The 20,813-nt window shown below is 45.7% G+C and overlaps 1 protein-coding gene across 1 annotated transcript in view; it reads left to right on the top strand.

The window, feature by feature from the left end:
- The window catches only part of LOC137017228 (uncharacterized), a 48,360-nt gene extending 29,983 nt beyond the window's left edge, over positions 1–18,377 (top strand). Inside the window, exons 16-21 of the mRNA XM_067381249.1 lie at positions 10,823–10,891; positions 14,263–14,358; positions 14,543–14,641; positions 14,936–14,954; positions 15,049–15,100; positions 15,213–18,377. Of these exons, the coding sequence (XP_067237350.1) occupies positions 10,823–10,891; positions 14,263–14,358; positions 14,543–14,641; positions 14,936–14,954; positions 15,049–15,100; positions 15,213–15,452 (575 nt within the window). The 3' untranslated portion in view covers positions 15,453–18,377. The remainder of the gene's footprint in view (positions 1–10,822; positions 10,892–14,262; positions 14,359–14,542; positions 14,642–14,935; positions 14,955–15,048; positions 15,101–15,212) is intronic.
- Positions 18,378–20,813: the final 2,436 nt, after the last annotated feature.

Raw genomic sequence — 20,813 nt, 5'->3', positions numbered from 1 at the left:
CAAAACAGTGGTCCCACTGAAACTTTTTCAGAGGCTCCTGGGGCATATGGCCTCCGCAGCGGCAGTTATTCCGCTGGGGTTGCTCCATATGAGACCGCTTCAGCATTGGCTTCACGGCTGAGTCCCGAGATGGGCATGGCAACAAGGCACGCTTCGGGTGACCATCACTACAGCCTGCCATTTGACTCTCTCCCCATGACGGGACTTGGTGTTTTTTCAGGCTGGAGTTCCCCTGGAACCAGTGTCCAGGCATGTTTTTGTATGCCTCTGCTACAGGTTGGGGTGCCATGTGCAACAGTCATGCTGCGTCGGGTTCCTGGACAGGACCCCAACTTCAGTGGCATGTCAATTGCCTTGAGTTGCTAGCAGTACGGCTTGCTCTGCACCGCTTCAAGGCCCTGCTGAGAGACAAGCATGTGCTGGTCCATACGGACAATACGGCGACCGTAGCGTACATCAACCGTCAGGGTGGTCTACGCTCTCGCCGTATGTCACAACTCGCTCGCCATCTCCTCTTATGGAGTCAGAAGCATCTGAAGTCGCTTCGTGCCATTCACATTCCGGGCCGACTCAATCATGCAGCTGACGAGCTTTCACAACAGCAGTCCTGCCCTGGGGAATGGAGACTCCATACCCAAGCGGTCCAGCTGATGTGGGAACGGTTCGGAGACGCTCAGTTAGATCTCTCCAGACAATGCCCATTGCCAGTTGTTTTATTCCCTGACCAAGGGCACTCTCAGGTCAGATGCGCTGGCGCACAGCTGGCCGCAGGGTCTACACAAGTATGTGTTTCCCCCAGTGAGCCTCCTTGCATAAACTCTGTGCAAGATCAGGGAGGACAAGGAGCAGGTCCTAATGGTCGCCCCTTATTGGCCAGGCCGGACCTGGTTCTCTGAACTGATGCTCCTTGCGACAGTCTCTCCCTGGCCAATTCCTCTGAGGAAGGACCTTCTTTCTCAGAGACGGGGCACTCTCTGGCACCCGCGTCAAGATCTTTGGAGACTACATGTGTGGTCCCTGGACGGGACGCGGTCGGGATAGGTACCTTACCACCTCAGGTGGTAGCTACCATCACTTCGGCACGAGCCTCGTCTACTAGACAGGTTTATGCACTGAAGTGGAACCTCTTCATCACCTGGTGTTTTTCCAGGAATGAGAACCCCTGGACATGTCCGGTCGGGTCCGTGCTTTCCTTTCTTCAAGAAGGGTTGGATCGAAGGCTGTCTCCTTCCACCCTTAGGGTCTATGTGACTGCTATGGCTGCCCACTACGACCTTGTTGAAGGTAGGTCTTTGGGGAAGCACGACCTGGTCGTCAGGTTCCTGAGGGGGGCAAGGAGGCTTTTTTTCTCCCCGTCCCTCACAAATTCCCTCTTGGGACCTTTCTCTGGTTTTATCTGCTCTTCAGAGAGCTCCCTTTGAACCTTTGCTTTCGGTTGAGCTAAAGTTTCTATCTTTGAAGACTGCACTCATGACAGCATTGGCTTCAATTAAGAGGGTTGGGGACCTGCAGGCTTTCTCTATTGACGAAGCGTGCCTAGAATTCGGGCCGGATGACTCTCATGTTATCCTGAGACCCCGGCTCGGATACGTGCCCAAAGTTCCCACCAACCCGTTCAGGGATCAGGTGGTGAACTTGCAAGCGCTGCCCCTGGGGGAGGCAGACCCAGCTCTGGCACTGCTCTGTCCAGTACATGCACTCCGGACTTACGTAGACAGAACTCAGTGCTTCAGGACTTCAGACCAGCTCTTTGTCTGTTATGGAGGTCAGCAGAAGGGGAAGGCTGTCTCCAAGCAGAGGCTAGCCCACTGGTTAGGGGATGCTATTGTCGTAGCCTACCAGGCTCAGGACCCGCCATGCCCCCTGAGAGTGAGGGCTCACTCAACTAGGAGTGTAGCCTCCTCTTGGACATTGGTGACAGATATTTGTAGAGCTGCGGGCTGGGTGACACCTAACACATTTGCGAGATTTTATAATCTCCGTGTAGAGCCGTTATCCTCTTGTATACTCGCCCTTTCGGGCCAGTAGCTGGATCTGCTCTGTGTCATTCGCTTGCTGCGCCATTCCACTCTCAGACTGGATACGTGCGCCATTCTCAGTTGAGTTCCTGTTGAACCCTGGGTTCCTCCTAAGCACTGTCAAAGTCTAAGCTTGTGGGCTTGCCCCTCTGGTCAGCCCCTGCATTAGACTAGGTGCCCCAATGTGTTGTGGTTCCCCTCTGGGTCCTTTGGAGTCTCCTTTGGAGCATGTGTCTTCCCCTAACAAGCCACTTGCTATTCTGACGTGTAATTCCACCCTGCGGGCTGGTTACCTCAGTTATCACCGCAATGCTGGTACTTCTGTAAGACCTCCACGAGTAGACAGCCTGTTAGCATACTCCTCGGATATGCTACCCAGTGTGCTCTGTGTGTATGGTCCTTCTATCATGCTCCTATCATGCTCCCATGGCAAGGTACTATTATCACACTGGAAGACGGCTATTGTGGCGTTTTAGTAGGGACCCCATTTCGTCAGTCTCTGATGTAACGTCAAAGTGTCCGACTGAAAGGGAACATCTAGGTTATTTAAATAACCCTCGTTCCCTGAAGGAGGGAACGGAGGCGTTACATCCCCTTGCCACAATTACTGTTCTGCTGAGCGGCTCGGCTCCTCAGCGAAGACTTGAATGCGAGTTGCTCACGCTGCTCCTTATATACAGCCAGTGTGGGGCGGAACTTGTGCATGCAAATTCCGCAGACCAAGATACTCTTCGTCTCATTGGCTGGTTTTGTTACACTCGAAGGTGATTGGGCTCTCGGGCGAGACCCCATTTCATCAGTCTCTGACGTAACATCTCCGTTCCCTCCTTCAGGGAACGAGGGTAACATACGTAACTTAGACGTTTCCCAAGTCGAGTCATCACTGTTGAAAGAGAGTAATCGAATCACTGCATTGGAGTCACACATCACTGAATTGGAGCTGTACTCTAGATGCTGGAATCTGAAATTACACAGCGTGCCAGAAAATGTAGATGAGAAAAATGTAAGAAAAGATGTGGTTTGCATTTGTCGGAAACTACTGCCAGAACACACTGATTGTGTCCTGGATGTGACTGACACTGTGCATTGTGTTGGTGTGAAGAAAATGAACTCTGCCCGGGGTGTAATCATCCAGTTCTCTTCACATCTACACAGGGCAGCAGTGTGGGCAGCGGCCAAAAACTCTGCTTATCTACGGGAAAACGGCTTGCGTTTCAGAGAGGATTTTTGCAAGGCCAACAGAGAAAGTGGCCATTAGTAAATGAAGCACAGAAAGCAGGAAAGATTGCTTAATTTGTTGCTGGTTGTACCTTTGTGGAGAAAAAAAAAAAAAAAAAAAAGAAATTTTTCCATCAGGGTGAATTATCTCAACTTTGAGATAAGGTGCATGCTTGTTTATAAAAACAAACATTTCTGTTCCCATTCAGTCAGTCACGTTCGACGTACGTCGGACAGACCGACGAATAGGAATCTCGCTAGAGAGGCCAATCTACTTCGAGTGTAACTAAACGAGCCAATGCACATTGGCATGAAATCATATGCATCAGCTGCTTGCCTCGCAGCGCGGGTATATAATGAGCAGCAGGTGCGTTGCATCTTCAGCTTTTCGCTTCGGAGCCAAACCTTCTCAACACTGAAGAAGATAGCTACTGAAACCACGAGTGTGAACGAGTCTGCTCTTCGAGACGTCTCTTGGTTGCGGTGCAGGCGGACAGCGCAGCAGCGGGGCCGATTTCTCCTTTGTTTTTCTTTGCCTTTTTTATTTGAGCAAAAGCTGTAATCAGCGTGAAGGCCGTTCTCACGGCTGGTGAAACGGTGCGCCTAGAGCGCTAAAAAGCTGTTATTACAGCTGGTAAGAGAGCGCCTTCAAGGAGAGTGCACACGACAGGCTGCACATTCCCTGTCTGTGCTGCAGCGGCTTTTCCCCTGCGTGCTTCAGCACCTAAAAGAGTCAGTCCTTGAAAGAGCTTACACGAGTAGTTCGCGTCTTTTTAAAGATGTCGTTCTGCTTGTGTGTTTCTGGATGCGGTCGTTACCTGGCGCCTCGGGATGGTCACCAGCGCTGTATCGCGTGCTTGGGCTTAAGGCACGCTGAGGCGGCGTTTGTGGACGAGTCATGTACCCATTGTGGGAAGATGACCGTCGCGGAGCTGCGGTCGAGACTCCACTTTCTGCAAAGGGGTGGAGTCCCGGTCCCGACGCCTCGTTCCAATCCTCCTCAGAGGGTTGCTTCGGGCGGCGGGGCTGGTGACTTGAGGATCACGGTGAGCGCGTTTCCTTCGGGGAACCAACCCCCTAGGAACCCTCACCCCTCTTGTGCTCCGCAGCCAGTAGAGCTGCCGGGGGAACGCGGTGGACCACCCCAGAGGTGTGTACCATCCGTATCCTTCGGAGCTCCCCAAGACGACCGGATGTCGATCGCTGCATCGGAGGGTGAGCCTGACGCTTCTGGGGATGACGATTCGGCGCAGCTGCCTCCCTCGGGAGTGACGACTGTGCCCGATTCAGACCCGGAAATGATGGCTATGCTTTCCCGGGCCGCCAACAGGGTCGGGCTCGTGTGGAACCCTCCACCGTGTCCCGAGCCCTCGAGGTTGGATGATTGGTATCTCGGGGTGGCAAGGGCTGGTTCTCAGCCCCCCACCCCAGTGCCTTTCTTCCCGGAGGTGCATGAAGAGCTCACTGGCACGTGGACGGCACCTTTTACTGCCCGAAGCCGTGTCGGTGGGTCCTCCTCCCTCACCACCCTTGATGGTGGAGCGGCTAAGGGTTATATGCGCATACCCCCTGTGGAACGGGCCGTTGCTATGCAACTGTGCCCTAACTCCACCTGGCGGGGGGAGCCGTCTCTCCCTTCCCGGGCCTGTAAGTACTCGTCGGATCTTACCGGCAAGGCTTATCAGGCCTGTGGGGAAGCCGCTTCCGCCTTACACGCTATGGCGTTGTTGCAGGTCCATCAGGCCAAGGCACTGAAGGACCTGCACGAGGGTGGTCACGATCCGCAAGTTCTACAAGAACTTCGTGCCGCGACGGACCTCGCGCTCCGAGCGACGAAGGTTACGCCGCGGTCAGTGGGTCGAGCGATGTCCACCATGGTGGTCCAGGAATGCCATCTCTGGCTGTGTCTTGCGGACATGAGGGATACCGACAAAGTCAGGTTTCTTAATTCCCCCGTGTCCCAGACCGGCCTCTTCGGCGACGCGGTCGAGAACTTTGCCCAACAGTTCTCGGCTGTACAAAAGCAGTCAGAGGCGATCAGTCACATCCTGCCGAGGCGGTCAGCTGCTGCACCTCCACCGCCGGCGGCACCTCAGACTGCCCGTCGCCGAGGGCGCCCCCCTGCAGCCGCCCCCGCTCCGACGCCCCAGCAGCAGCAGCCTCCATCCAAGCGGCGTCGTGGAGCCGGTCGCGGGCGGGGTGCCCAGCCCGTCCAGCCACCCCCTAAGAAGAAGGGTGGCAAGGCCAAGTCCAAGCGGCCCTAGGACGGGCGACCCGGAGATGGACGGGACTGCTCTTCAGGAGGTGGTGACCGCACCGCTCCTTCCCCCGGAGGAGGGCCGGGTGGAGAATCTTTTGTTTCCCCTTTTTGTTCCGCCGCTGGCTCAACGGCCAGCGGTACCCAAATTTTCAATAAAAGAGCAGTTTCCTCTATCTCCGGGTCCGAAGAGGGCTCGGAGAGCAGTGGGAGGGCTAGAACCTCACCACTCTCATCCACCTCTTCTGTCGCCAGCGGACAGCAGCGAGCAGCAGGTAGGCAAAACCTCGACTGCTCCCTCTGTCCACCCGTGGAAGCAGGTAAGTGTTGCACAGCACACTGTGACCCCGCTTCGGGCCGCCTCACACAGAGAGCCTCCCGGGCCGCGTCCCTGCGTTCCACCTCGCTGCCCCGCGGCGGGTACGCCGGTGGTCCCCTTGGTGCCGCTTGCGCGGTCTCTGAGAGCCTGGCTAGCGCTCCCCAGTCCGTCTCGCTGGCTCCTTCGGACCATCAGGCTCGGCTATGCGATTCAGTTCGCCCGGCGCCCCCCCAAGTTCAAGGGCATCCTCTTCACTACAGTGAAAGATGCCGATGCCCCTGTTCTGCGTGCGGAGATCGCAGTCCTACTGGCGAAGGACGCGATAGAGCCGGTCCCTCCAGCCGATTTGAGGTCGGGGTTCTACAGCCCCTACTTCATTGTACCCAAGAAAAGCGGCGGGTTACGACCGATCTTGGACCTGCGAGTTTTGAATCGGAGCCTTCACAAGCTACCGTTCAAAATGCTCACGCAGAAACGCATTTTCGAGTGCATCCGTCCCCGAGATTGGTTTGCAGCGATCGACCTGAAGGACGCGTACTTCCATGTTTCGATTCTTCCGCGACACAGGCCATTCCTGAGATTCGCGTTCGAAGGTCGAGCATATCAGTACAGAGTCCTACCCTTCGGGCTGGCCCTGTCTCCCCGCGTCTTCACGAAAGTCGTGGAGGGAGCCCTTGTTCCCATGAGAGAACAGGGTGTTCGCATTCTCAACTATCTAGACGACTGGCTTATCCTAGCACAGTCTCGGGATCAGTTGTGCGAACACAGGGATTTGGTGCTCAGTCACCTCAGCCAGTTGGGGCTTCGGGTCAACTGGGAAAAGAGCAAACTCGCCCCAGTGCAGAGGGTCTCTTTTCTCGGTATGGAGTTGGATTCGGTCGAACAGATAGCACGCCTCACAGAGGAACGTGCTCGGTCGGTGTTGAACTGCCTGAATACGTTCAATGGCAGGACAGCGGTCCCACTGAAGTTCTTTCAGAGGCTCCTGGGGCATATGGCGGCTGCAGCGGCTGTAACACCGCTCGGTCTGCTTCATATGAGACCGCTTCAGCACTGGCTTCACGGCCGAGTCCCGAGATGGGCGTGGCAACGCGGCACGTTCCGGGTGCCAATCACTCAGGAGTGCCGCCGAACCTTCAGTCCGTGGTCGGACCCTTTGTTTCTTCGGGCAGGAGTGCCCCTAGAACAAGTGTCCCGGCATGCTGTGGTTTTCACAGATGCTTCTGCCACCGGCTGGGGTGCCACGTACAACGGGCATGCAGTCTCAGGGGTTTGGACGGGACCCCATCTGCATTGGCACATCAATTGCCTCGAGTTGCTGGCAGTACGCCTTGCCCTGAGCCGCCTCAAAGGCCTGCTTCAGGGCAAGCATGTACTGGTCCGTACGGACAACACTGCGACCGTTGCGTACATCAACCGTCAAGGTGGTCTACGCTCCCGTCGCATGTCGCAACTCGCCCGCCATCTCCTCCTGTGGAGTCGGAAGCATCTGAGGTCGCTTCGCGCCATTCATGTCCCCGGTGTGCTCAACCGTGTGGCCGACGAGCTATCACGAGCTGCGCTGCCCGGAGAGTGGCGACTCCACCCCCAGGTGGTTCAGCTGATCTGGAGAGAGTTCGGAGAGGCTCAGGTAGACCTGTTTGCCTCACCAGAAACCTCCCACTGCCAGTTGTTTTACTCTCTGACCGAGGGAACACTCGGGACAGATGCACTGGCTCACAGCTGGCCCCGGGGCCTGCGCAAATATGCGTTTCCCCCAGTGAGCCTACTTGCACAGACCCTGTGCAAAGTCAGGGAGGACGAGGAGCAGGTCTTGTTAGTTGCGCCTTACTGGCCCAACCGGACCTGGTTCCCAGAACTCTCACTCCTCGCGACAGCCCCTCCCTGGCCCATCCCTCTGAGGAAGGACCTCCTCTCTCAGAGACGGGGCACTCTTTGGCACCCGCGTCCAGACCTCTGGAAACTCCATGTCTGGTCCCTGGACGGGACGCGGAGGTTCTAGGTGACTTACCCCCTGAGGTACTTAACACCATCACTTCGGCACGTGCACTGTCTACGAGACGTGCTTACGCCTCGAAGTGGAACCTGTTCGTCGAGTGGTGTTCTTCTCGTCGAGAAGACCCCCGAAGATGCTCGATCGGAGTCGTGCTTTCCTTCTTGCAGCAAGGGTTGGAGCGTAGGCTGTCCCCCTCCACCCTCAAAGTCCATACTGCTGCCATATCCGCTTACCACGACCACATAGATGGCAAATCTGTTGGTCAGCACGACCTGGTCATCAGGTTCCTTAGGGGGCGAGACGGTTAAATCCTCCTCGTCCCCCCTCCATACCCTCTTGGGACCTTACTCTGGTGCTCAGAGCACTCCAGATTGCTGCCTTTGAGCCTTTGCTGTCAGCAGACTTAAAGATTCTCTCTATGAAGACTTTGCTGCTGGTGGCATTGGCCTCCATCAAGAGGGTAGGGGACCTGCAGTCATTTTCGGTCGACGAATCGTGCCTAGAGTTCGGGCCGGGTGACAGCCACGTTGTACTGAGACCCCGGCCTGGCTACGTGCCCAAGGTTCCTACCACTCCCTTCAGGGACCAGGTAGTGAGCCTGCAAGCGCTGCCCTCGGAGGAGGCAGACCCAGCCCTGGCTTTGCTCTGTCCAGTTCGCGCCTTGCGACTGTACTTAGACAGAACTCGAAGCTTCAGGACCTCAGACCAGCTCTTTGTCTGTTACGGAGGCCAGCAGAAGGGAAAGGCTGTCTCCAAGCAGAGGATGGCCCACTGGATAGTGGATGCCATCGCCCTGGCTTACCAAGCTCAGGGCGTGCCCTGCCCGCTCAGGTTGCATGCCCACTCCACGAGAGGTGTGGCATCCTCCTGGGCGCTGGCTCGTGGCGCCTCGCTAACAGACATTTGTAGAGCTGCGGGCTGGGCGACACCTAACACGTTCGCTAGATACTATAGCCTTCGTGTCGAGCCGGTCTCCTCCCGTGTTCTCGCCTCAGGTCAGAGGCACGGAGAGGCCCCGGCTTAGTGTCGGCTTGCTGCGCTACATGCGCATTCTATTCTCCAGAGAGTCCCTACGGGCAGACCCTGTTGAGTCCTCCGGTTACCCTTCGGCAGCCGACGTGGCGGAGCGTCTGGCGCCAGGCCTATACTCCGTTGTATCCTTGAGAACCGGATTTAGGCTGGGTTACATATGTGTGACCCTACGGGGATCCCATATGGCTTTTTCCACGGCTGCTCCTAAACGAAGCCCGTGTCTTTCCCTCTGGGAGAACCCATCTCTCATCGAGTGGAGTCACCCCAGTTCTTCCATATGTTGTACAACCTACAAGGTTAGTCCATATGTACTTATCCATATAACTCCTTCGGGGAAGGATATGGCTTCCGCAGCGTTCCTTATCGCATGTAAGGCTACGCTTCCCAGCGTTATCCAATTGTCGCACTGAGTGGGTTTTGGGAACAACAGTGATCGACCCTCTCTGCGTGAGCCTGGTCCCACCGTCCTTAGGCAAGGGGGTTCAGGTGGCTCACGTCAGAGCGCTGGAAGAGGGCAGCTCCTGTGGCGCTTTGGTAGGGATTCCTATTCGTCGGTCTGTCCGACGTACGTCGAACGTGACCGACTGAATGGGAACGTCTCGGTTACATAGGTAACCCTCGTTCCCTGAAGGAGGGAACGGAGACGTACGTCCCGTCGCCACAGGCGTTGTCCTGCTGATGCTGCCGCCTGCTCGGTTCGGCTCCTCAGCGAAAACCTGAAGATGCAACGCACCTGCTGCTCATTATATACCCGCGCTGCGAGGCAAGCAGCTGATGCATATGATTGCATGCCAATGTGCATTGGCTCGTTTAGTTACACTCGAAGTAGATTGGCCTCTCTAGCGAGATTCCTATTCGTCGGTCTGTCCGACGTACGTCTCCGTTCCCTCCTTCAGGGAACGAGGGTTACCTATGTAACCGAGACGTTCTTCGCCAACTTTTTGTGTTAAATTCAATTTAAAAATGGTGCTTTTGTGCACATTGTCCTTTTTGTTCAAGACCATTTTCATGTGACCATATTTTCATTTGATAGCTAATGTCCTTAGTCCGTCCGTTTATACTGACGAAGCTACAGTTGATGTGGCGCTTTCTGTTCTCATCACGTTTAGTTAGCTCTGAGATTCTGTTTTGAGAAATTTGTTCAAGTGACTTCTATTTTTGTTGTTTTATTCGAATATTGTTTTTTTGATGTCCTTGTCTTTAATTTCTCTCAATACCAGGGGACTTAGGAAAAATCTAAAATGGAAAGCAATTTTTTTATTTGTCATACTACATAAAACAGATTTTTGTTTTTTTCAAGAGACTAACAGCATCACTGAGGATGTGCCTTTTTGAAAATCCCAGTGACATTTTAATATCACATTAGATAACGTGATTGATAGATGGCCTCCAGGATCACATGGTAATTGGTATGACAATGTTGGTATGTTTGGTCTTGGCGGAACAGATCTGCTACGCTGCTGCTGCTTTTATTGCTGCTGCTGTTGATTATTGCTGCTGCAGAGTAAGTACGGGATTTGCTACTGCCAATACATACACGACACACTGCTGTGAGCAAGTATGACATGCTGCTGCTCTATAATATAGCGTACATGAATTACCAGTTGCAGATCTATACAGGTGGAGCTGGGGCAGGTGGAGGGTTTCTGAAGCATGCTGCACTGCTAAGGCAAATGCTACTCATGTATTTGAAGATTGAGCACGAAAGCTCACTGGCAATTAATACAGCAGGAGCCAATCATCTGTGTCCTATAGATAATGATGTGATTACGAGCAGGTTGAGTTAAAGGACCTATTAGCCTGCGCATTAGAGTTTCATGCCAGAACTTTGTATATTTTGTTGTTGTTTCTTTTTTTTTTTTTTTTTGTAGGTCATTCAGTAATTTAGTCAATAAAGAAATATGCTGTTGTCACTGATCCCACAACAACATACATGCTCAACCATTAGACTTTTGAATCAGATTTCAGTTTTGTTTTAACAGAGGCAGAACGTTTAAGAGTCCAGAAACGACGACAACAGAATGAGACGAGTCAAAAAGCATCAAACACATGTAATTACTTACCGCTTAATCCTAATATGAGTCAATACAGTCAAACCAAAATTTATTCAGACACCTTGAACATTTCATTCATTATTGCAGCTTATTGACTGTAGTTAAAAATGGTAATAAAATATGACAAGATCTCAGAGTTAAAATTGGTCAGAAAAAAAAAAGTCTAAATATTTTTTGGTTTATAAATTTTAGTGGTAGTTCACTGTATGAAGAATTTTTGGGTATAATATGACACAGTTTACTTTATTTTGCTATCCTCACTTACATAAATGAACTATAGTGTCCTGCACCCACTAGTAAAAATATATAAAAAATGTCTGAATAATTTTTATAGTGTGTGTATATATATATATATATATATGTGTGTGTGTGTGTGTGTGTGTGTTTGTACACTATATTGCCAAAAGTTTTGGGATGCCTGCCTTCGAGACTGTCCTCCAAAAAACTTCGTTTTAGACTTCGTTTTTCAAGCACCTTATTACAACCTATATTTAGGTTTTAAAGTCATGCGCCCTCTAACTGGCATAAAAATAATGTGTCGTGTTACATCTGTCATCATGAAATGACGTATGACTGTCATTACCAATCAAAATACATGTTCATTTAAATGCACTGTGTGGACTTTTTACACCATTTCTCTTATTTCCATTTAGCAATACTCATTTTTTTTTTTTTTTATTAACGACTACACCCCCCATCCCTAAACCTAACCTTAGTGATTTATAGTGCATATACACTTTATGAGCACATGCGTTCCCCCGATTGAACCCACGATCACATGATTGCATATTGTTATTGCAATGCTCTGCCAATTGAGCTACGCAAAATCCATAATATGATGCAGATAAAAGGGAACAATGCATTAAAATGAAAGTGTCCTGTTGTCGATAGGGGCACAACTTTAGCAAACGTTCCTGTGGGTCATATCCCATGAATTAAAATGAAAGTGTCCTGTTGTCGATAGGGGCACCACTTTAGTAAACGCTCCTCTGGGTCGTATTTCGGGGAAGTGACCAACAATCTATATGGTCGTATTGGTTGGAGAACATGCACATGAACTTTAACCCTTTGACGCGTACAATCACACCGGTGTGATCAGTCTTGGCTGGTCCCAGGAGCGTACGATCACACCGGTGTGATTAGAACGTTCAGGTGTATCACGTGATCAACTGCCAAAAACAGCGTTTTGGCTGGTGCTAAACCAGAGACGGAATGCGCGCAGCGCTTTTCATATATTACATATATGCAGTGTTTTCAACCAAATAATGTTTATTTTAGGTTTCAGACATTTAAATACACATGAGTACTAACAAAACAATATATTTAGAGTTTGAAAAATACACAGTGATGTCTATAGAAGTGGAAATAACAACCCTTTCCATTATAATTAGACGACACGTTTTATTCATATCAGATACACATTGTGAAAGTAACTTTAAAGCTTACTCTATTCTTCCCCAGTTCACCGACTCACTTACTTTCATGTATTTCGGGAGAAGTGGATAAATTAACGTGTTGTAAATCCAACAGATCCGATTCTCTGTGCGGCACAAACTAACATGGCGGTGCCCATCGAGCATATAGCTCATCTAACATGATCATTATAAAGGTGTTTAAACAGCAAAACACATGCACTTTTACATATTTGGCAATCGGAATATTAGATATTTCATGCTATGGTTAACAAATTTGTGAATATTTTAAATAAAAAAGGAAAAATTAAATGAAAGCATATCATCATTCATACAGTGCTGTGGTGTGTCACATAACAAGCAATGACGCATCACCATGGAAACCATAAAGTGATACGTTCTAAATAACGGTCGCCTTAAAAAACTCACGCTGGGGGGTGGGCAACTGCCAAACCCAGAGTCATCCATCCAGCATCGGATTCAGTGGTGTAAAGCACGCCGCCACTGGACTCTAGAGCAGTGGAGACTATTCTCTGGAGTGACGAATCACGCTTCACTTCAGTCTGCATGCCACGGTGCTTGATTTTATACACCGGTGGCCATGGAAGTACCTCCTTATGGAGGTCCTCTTTATGATGCGCCAAATGTTTTCTATGGGTGAAAAATCTGGACTGCAGGCTGGCCATTTCAGTACCCGGATCCTTCTGCTACACAGCCATGATGTTGTAATTGACGCAGTATGTGGTCTTGGATATACCTTTCAGCATTGATGGTGCCTTTCCAGATGTGTAAGCTGCCCATGCCACATGAACTCATGCAACCCCATACCATCAGAGATGCAGGCTTCTGAACTGAGCGCTGATAACAACTTGGGTTGTCCTTGTCCTCTTTAGTCCGGATGACATGGTGTCCCAGAACTTCAAATTTTGATTCGTCTGACCACAGAACAGTTTTCCACTTTGCCACAGTCCATTTTAAATGAGCCTTGGCCCAGAGAAAATGCCTGCGCTTCTGGATCATGTTTAGATATGGCTTCTTTTTTGACCTATAGAGTTTTAGCCAGCAACGGTGAATGGCACGGTGGATTGTGTTCACCGACAATGTTTTCTGGAAGTATTCCGAAACCCATGTTGTGATTTCCATTATAGTAGCATTCCTGTATGTGATGCAGTGCTGTCTAAGGGTCCGAAGATTATGGCCATCCAGTATGGTTTTCCGGACTTGACCCTTACGCACAGAGATTGTTCCAGATTCTCTGAATCTTTGGATGGTATTATGCACTGTAGATAATGATAACTTCAAACTCTTTGCAATTTTTCTCTGAGAAACTCCTTTCTGATATTGCTCCACTATTTTTCGCCGCAGCATTGGGGGAATTGGTGATCCTCTGCCTATCTTGACTTCTGAGAGACACTGCCACTCTGAGAGGCTCTTCTTATACCCAATTATGTTGCCAATTGACCTAATAAGTTGAAATTGGTCCTCCAGCTGTTCCTTATATGTACATTTAACTTTTCGGGCCTTTTATTGCTACCTGTCCCAACTTTTTTGGAATGTGTAGCTCTCATGAAATCCGAAATGAGCCATTATTTGGCATGACATTTCAAAATGTCTCACTTTCAACATTTGATATGTTATCTATATTCTATTGTGAATAAAATATAAGTTTATGAGATTTGTAAATTATTGCATTCCTTTTTTATTCACAATTTGTACAGTGTCCCAACTTTTTTGGAATCGGGTTTGTAATTGAAACACCTGAATTCAATGTTGAAACACCTGAATTCAATTGTCCCAATACTTTTGGCAACATTGTGTGTATATATATATATATATATATATATATATATATATATATATATATATATATATATATATATATAATTGCACATAGAAAAGAGATCTCCTTAAGTCATGCAACTATTTAATTGTGTTTGTTTTGTGTGTTTGTTAAAGTGTATCTCTGTAATGAAATCATGTACATGTTTGGAGCAGTTGGTCTTGTTTTGTTGAACTCTGTTACACTGACAGCAGAACTGATCCTGAAAGCACGTAAGTAAATATCTACAAGATTATCTTATACATTATAGAGATTTTTTTAACAAATTATACAAATAGCATGCTAAAAATAAACCGAACATTATACAACTACTAAAAACTGCTTTGCCATTTTGCTTTCAAATGTCTGATGCATCTTCCTTTCTCTTCAATATTCTTCTATCATTTTAATCCTTAGGAAACGGTGAGCGATTCTTGAAGGATTTGAGAGTCATTGTCTTCCCCTCCGAATGTGTTTTTGCCTTGTATTGGCTAGGTCTACAAATGCATGCTGTCTGTAAGTATCATTTATTTATTTATTTATTTATTTATTTATTTATTTATTTATTCCTTTATTACATTGTAAAGAACAGAAGTGACAGGATAGTGACGGGAGAGAGATTAAAATATTTGTTAAAAGCACATTTATGTTCATTATTGAAGTGTACTTTGTTTTACCTGGGTTAACAGCTGGTAAAACGAGACAAACATTTACTCCTTATAGAGTGTGATTTACTTGCTGTGATTCTGTTTTTTATCAATTGTTAACATTTTAAACAACTTTCTCTCACTAATGTCTGCTGTCACACAGGGAAGATTGTTACAACTGAGTAAGTTCAGATTTCAGTGCAGCTCTTATGTATATACAGTACATTCAACTGTGTATATATCAATGTTAAAACTGTAATTGTGTTTCTAACACAGATCTACAACCAATCAAAGGAACTCAGATCAAGGAGACAGCCCTCAACTCATGGTAACACAATAATTATGTGTGATATAAACTCATCTGCAGTCTAAGCTTTGACATCTTCATATAGAGTTCAAATGTGTAGTTGCCAAATAACAATGTATTTTTTTAATCACAGAACATAGTATCAGAGATTTATAAAAGGAAGAATCGGTCTGCACCTGAATCTGCTGTTTCACAGAAGACAGTATCAGAGACTTATAAAAAGAAGAATCGGTCTGCACCCTTTTATGCTGTTTCTCGGAAGACGGTATCAGAGATTTATAAAAAGAAGAATCGGTCTGCACCTGAATCTGCTGTTTCACAGAATACAGTATCAGAGATTTATAAAAAGAAGAATCTATCTGCATCGATCTGAATCTGCTGTTTCACAGACACAGTAATGAGACAATGGGCCTCATTTATAAAGCGTGCATATGCACATTTGATCTTACATTTACATTTAGTCATTTAGCAGATGCTTTCTCTGAAGCGACTTACAAATGATAATAGTAGAAGCAATCAAATCAACATGAGTACAACAGTATGTAAGTGCCATGTCAAGTCACAGTTTCCTTAGTGAAGTGCTCGTAGCAAGTTTTTATTTTTAATTTTTTTATTTTATACAAATAGATGGAGAAAGAGAATAGAAATCAAAAAAAGAAAAGTAAAATATAAATAAAAATGTAAGTGCTAATATTACTGGGTCAAGTGTTGACAAAAAATATATATGTCTCGATATTTCTTTAGCGGTTTTTTGAAAACTCGGTCATTCCACCAGGAACAGATCCGGAGAAGGTCCATGAGAGTGATTTTGTGCCCCTTGGGATGACACCACAAGGTGCCGTTTACTTGCAGTGTGCCAGTGTGAAGAGAAGAACTGATAATGTAAGTGAGTGCAGGAACAACTGAGGAGGAGATGGCCTGAAAAAGATGAGTGGGGATAGGGTCAAGTGGACAGGTAGTAGGGTGATTGGAAAGGATGAAATGTCTGCCTCAGAGAGCATAGACAAGGAGGGGAGAGTTTTTGTGTTTTCTGTTGAGATGTTATTGTCAGTGTGTGGTGTGGAGATTTGGCCACTGATGGTTGTTATTTTATGTGTGAAGAATGTGGCAAAGTCATCAGCTGTAAGAGCTGATGTGGGAGGGAGTGGAGGAGGGCAATGAAGCGAAGAGGAGGTTTAGAGAAGTCAGAATATTAATTTTATTGTAATAGTATGTGGTTTTAGCATTGGAGATTTGTAGAGAAAGAAGAAAGGAGTTACTGAAAGAAGCTTAAGGCTGGTTCACACTGTGCGATTTTGGCCACGATTTGGTCGTCTGAGACAAATTTTGCAAATCCTAAAAGATTTCTATAATCCTAGCCTAAAATCTGTTGTCTTTGATCGCTAGTTTGACATGTTCACAGACAGCCGATTAATGACCGACAAATTTTACCTCCAATGAAATTCTGACAGTGTCAGAAGATTTGGCGCACAATCCTCCAGTGTGACTTCTCCTACGACGAACGTCAAATTTTTCAAGACAAGCCGTGATCAAAATTAATGATAGAGATGTCGTTGTTAGCCACCATTTCAGTCCTGTGTGTAACGCAGCTCACTGTCATCGAATGTGTATGTTTTGATGATGTAAAACTCCGGACAAGTTTTCATGCATGCATCCGTTTTTAATGCGTCTTGACTGTCGTGCAGTCTGACATAAATGACAGCTGAGATCCCACAGTGTGACATGAGGATCATGTTCGTACAGTCTGACAAGTAACCATCGTAAAGGACTATTAAAAATCGCACAGTGTGAACCAGCCTTTAGATCAGTAGGATCTTTAGATTTGCGCTATATACTTCCTCTCTGCAACCCTGAGACTAGACCGATGCTCACGGAGAACATCGCATAACCAAAGTAATCTGCCAAACAAGATTGCTTACCCCAATATATTTGCTTGTTTTAAGGAAAAACTCACTTAATTTTGAGAATTTGTAGACATTTGTACTGGAAACATTGCAAAAAATCTAAGTAAGAAAAGCATTTTTTTTTTGCAGTGTTAAAGTTATGTAGCATGTAACACAAACCTCTTCCGCCAACAGGAACCTGATTTCAGCATCACTATTCTTTTTACAGCCGCTCACCATTGTAAAGAATTTGGACATTGAATGGGGCTCTTTTATATGCTAAAGATATTTATTAGGTGGAGGTCTGAAAACATTCATCTGCGCACAATTTCAAAATTAAAATTTTTTATTTATAGATTTCACATGTGCAAGAGTTAATTTTTCGGAATCGCACTAACGAGCATTTGAGAAATGTTCTAGATCAAACGTTTCTATGCATTTTATAAATGAGGCCCACAGACTCTTCTACATTTCTTCTGAAGTAAAAAGCAACAAAATGAGACTGACTCCCCCCCCCATAAACAGCTTTAATTACAGCTCCTATGTAAACGTAATGTATTAGAAAAAATGAGAATATTCATCTTTAAGTATTTTTAGTTAGATATGAAGGAGTTGAACATGTTTTGCACATCATATGGTTATTGCATTAGTGATCAGGCATCATGTTTTATGAACATAAAACATTTTTTTTACTTTTTACTTTTGATGACTCAGAGAGTCCTTTTTTGCCAGCTAAAAATGTATCTATGTTTGTCTTTTTTTGATAATGTCTCAGGGTATGAAGTCAAAGTATTATTTTCTGTTTTTCGCTAGAGGTGAAGTTGCAGAATTGGTTGTGCCAAATTTACATCTATGCAAATATATTTATGTAATGTTTAAAACAAACCAGTTTGTAAAGTGTCTGAATTGGTAGTTTATGTGTTTGTGATTTGCTCATGACTGCATTACAGTAATAATAAATGTAGTGAGAATGCTTTCTATAAAAGTCTTCAAGCTCATCAGATGAAAAACATATTTTTGCTTGATAAGTGTTCAGTTCTCTATATTACTGTCTGATTTCATAAGAGACCACAAGTTTCTAGACTATTTCTGTTATTTTGATGGTTGTTGTTCATTTAGAAGATTGTATTTTAGTTTCATCACATTGATCTGTTATATAACATATTCATATTATGAACTCCAATGCAAAAACTCTTGATGGGTCTCTGTCACCCCTGCTCTCCATGGGAAAAACTAGTTCAAATAAAAGTTTTTGGTAACTTTACCTAAAGACAGTACATCCACCTTCCTCACCCACATATTTTCCCCTCTATATTATTTCCCCTCCTCTCAACACTTCACACTCCAGTCCAGTGGGTGGTGGTAAGACACATACATTTGTTTGCCAACCACAGTGGTTAAAAACTACCGTGGAAACTGAAAACTAATCTTCTTCCTTCCAGGTTTAATGATGTCACCACTGGAGAAAAGCCTTACAGCTGCTCTCAGTGTGGAAAAAATTTCAAACATAAAAGAAGCCTTAAGAATCACACATTAACTCATGCTGGAATAAAGCATTTTACCAGCCCTCACTCTGGAAAGAGTTTTACACAGAAAAGACCACTTAATGAACGCGCTAATTCACACTTCAGAAAAGCTTTTCATATGCTCTATGTGTAAAAAGAGTTTCAAATGTAAAGAAAGCCTTAAGAAACATGTTGATTCGTGCTGGAACAAAGCCTTTCATCTGCTGTCAGTGTGGAAAGAGTTTTACAGAGAAAGGACACGTTAAGGCTCATTTGTTAATTCATACTTCAGAAAAGTCTTTTACCAGCTCTCAGTGTGGAAACTTTTTCACACCAAAGGATACTTTAAGGTTCACATTTTAATTCATGCTGGAATAAAGCATTTAATTTGCTCACAGTGTGGAGTCTTACTCAGAGAAAACATTTTAATAAACATGTGCTTGTCACAGATCCCGTGTCTCCCGAACTCCATTTCCCATGATCCTCCTGTTTTCACACCTGCACTCAAATCCCTCGTCATCTCCCCATCATCACTCATCACCTGCACCTGGACTTCATCATCAGCACATCCTTTTATATGGACTCACTCCCTTCACTCCTTGTCTGTTCTTAATGTTAGCCTATGTGTTTTGGATGTTGTGTTTCTCCTTTGTGTTAATAAATACCCATTGATTGTGGAAGTCCCTGCACGCCTCTTCTCTACAGCACCAAAACGTAACAGTGCTATTTCACAGTAAAATACTTTGAAGTAAAATATTTGTTTTGCCATCATTACTTAAAAACCACAAGAAAATTCATACAAATGAAAAGCCATACACCTGTCTTATTTGTGGAAGGAGAAATCTAAAGGTTGACTCTTTAAAAAGGCACCAGAAAATAATACACGAAAGTGTGAAAAACTCATGTGTGCCATGTGGGGATGGGTATCATTAAGGTTTTACTGGTATTACTGCTCTTTCCTTTTAATCTGAACAGTTATTTTGTAAATAACAAAAGAGCAGAATTAACATTTTGAAATTAAGTTTTTCTCAGTCCCTTTGGCTCAGGTCTCAAATGCAAACTTTCTCTCAAAACTATAAAATATATTCAGTTGTTCAGTTGCTTTCTGAACAATTAGTTTCTTATTCACACCTGATTTGTATTATTAATTTAAGCAAATTTGCAAATAGCAATTTTCTGTTTACTGTGACCTTTCATGAAAGAAATGTGTAGAAATTTACAAGCAAATGTGAATTTTATGCTCGCATGTAACACATTGCTACACAAATTAATAAACTGAATAAATACAAATGTGCATATTCTTTCACTGTGTACTGTGTACTATCGGCTTTTCCCTGTGAACTTTTACCTACCATTCAAATCTCCCAGCCAGCACACCCATGTTGGTTGCACACGGGGCTGATCGATTTTGTTCCATGTTTTCATAGGGGCTTTCGCACAGAATAGTTTTAAGAACTCTATGATAGTTCCCAGAGAACTAATTTCTCTCCTGAGCCATGTTTCTGGTTCTTACATGATCTAATTTGCTGCATGACAAACACTTTCTAAAGATCCATTTTGAGGGTTATATTAGCTGTGTGAACTTTGTTTATGCAATGTATTATAGAGTTGCAAGCTCGGGGGCGGGGCGGGGAGCGTGAGCGTTTAAAGGGGACATGCTGAATCTGCACATTTTTAATTATGCCACAAAATAGGCAGTTAAAAAATTTAAAAATAAAAAAATCTATGGGGTATTTTGAGTTGAAACTTGTGACTTTTATAGCTTGCTTTACTTTCATACAAAACAATCTGTATTCCTTGGTCAAGGTAACAGACACTCCATGTCTAAACTCCTGATGCCATCAATCCAAAACAAATAGAGTGATCCAGATCTCCCTCTCTCTACCACCAGCGGTAGTGATATGCCCTGTTGGCTTCGGCCATCTTAATAATAAAAAATAATAAAATAAAATAAAATAAAATAAAAGTTTACATTTAATGGTGTGGCTTGAGCTCATCGGCCATCTTTAAAAATGAATTTGTCTCATATCGGCTTGAGCAACATAAATGTCAAGATTCACCGGTAGAGAAATACAAACACAGATCTCAGATCAGAGCCTTTTCTCAATATGAGTTCTTGTCTGTATTCATGTGGACTTGTGAAATGTCATCAGTCACTGCCCAAGTACTGTTCCAATTCAAAGTTCACTTCATTCAACTGTGTATATATCAATGTTAAATCTGTAATTCTGTTTTAAATTATAGATCTACACACAAAGCAAGTTTTACATAAGATGTGTCAGCTGATCTACACCTTCACATAGAGTTTATATAACAATGTTACCATATAACAATGTCTTGTTTTGT

Source organism: Chanodichthys erythropterus, chromosome 3 (genome assembly GCF_024489055.1).
Source record: "Chanodichthys erythropterus isolate Z2021 chromosome 3, ASM2448905v1, whole genome shotgun sequence".
Taxonomy (NCBI): domain Eukaryota; kingdom Metazoa; phylum Chordata; class Actinopteri; order Cypriniformes; family Xenocyprididae; genus Chanodichthys; species Chanodichthys erythropterus.
Note: the sequence above shows the minus strand (reverse complement) of the source record. Positions and strands in the feature narration are given on the sequence as shown.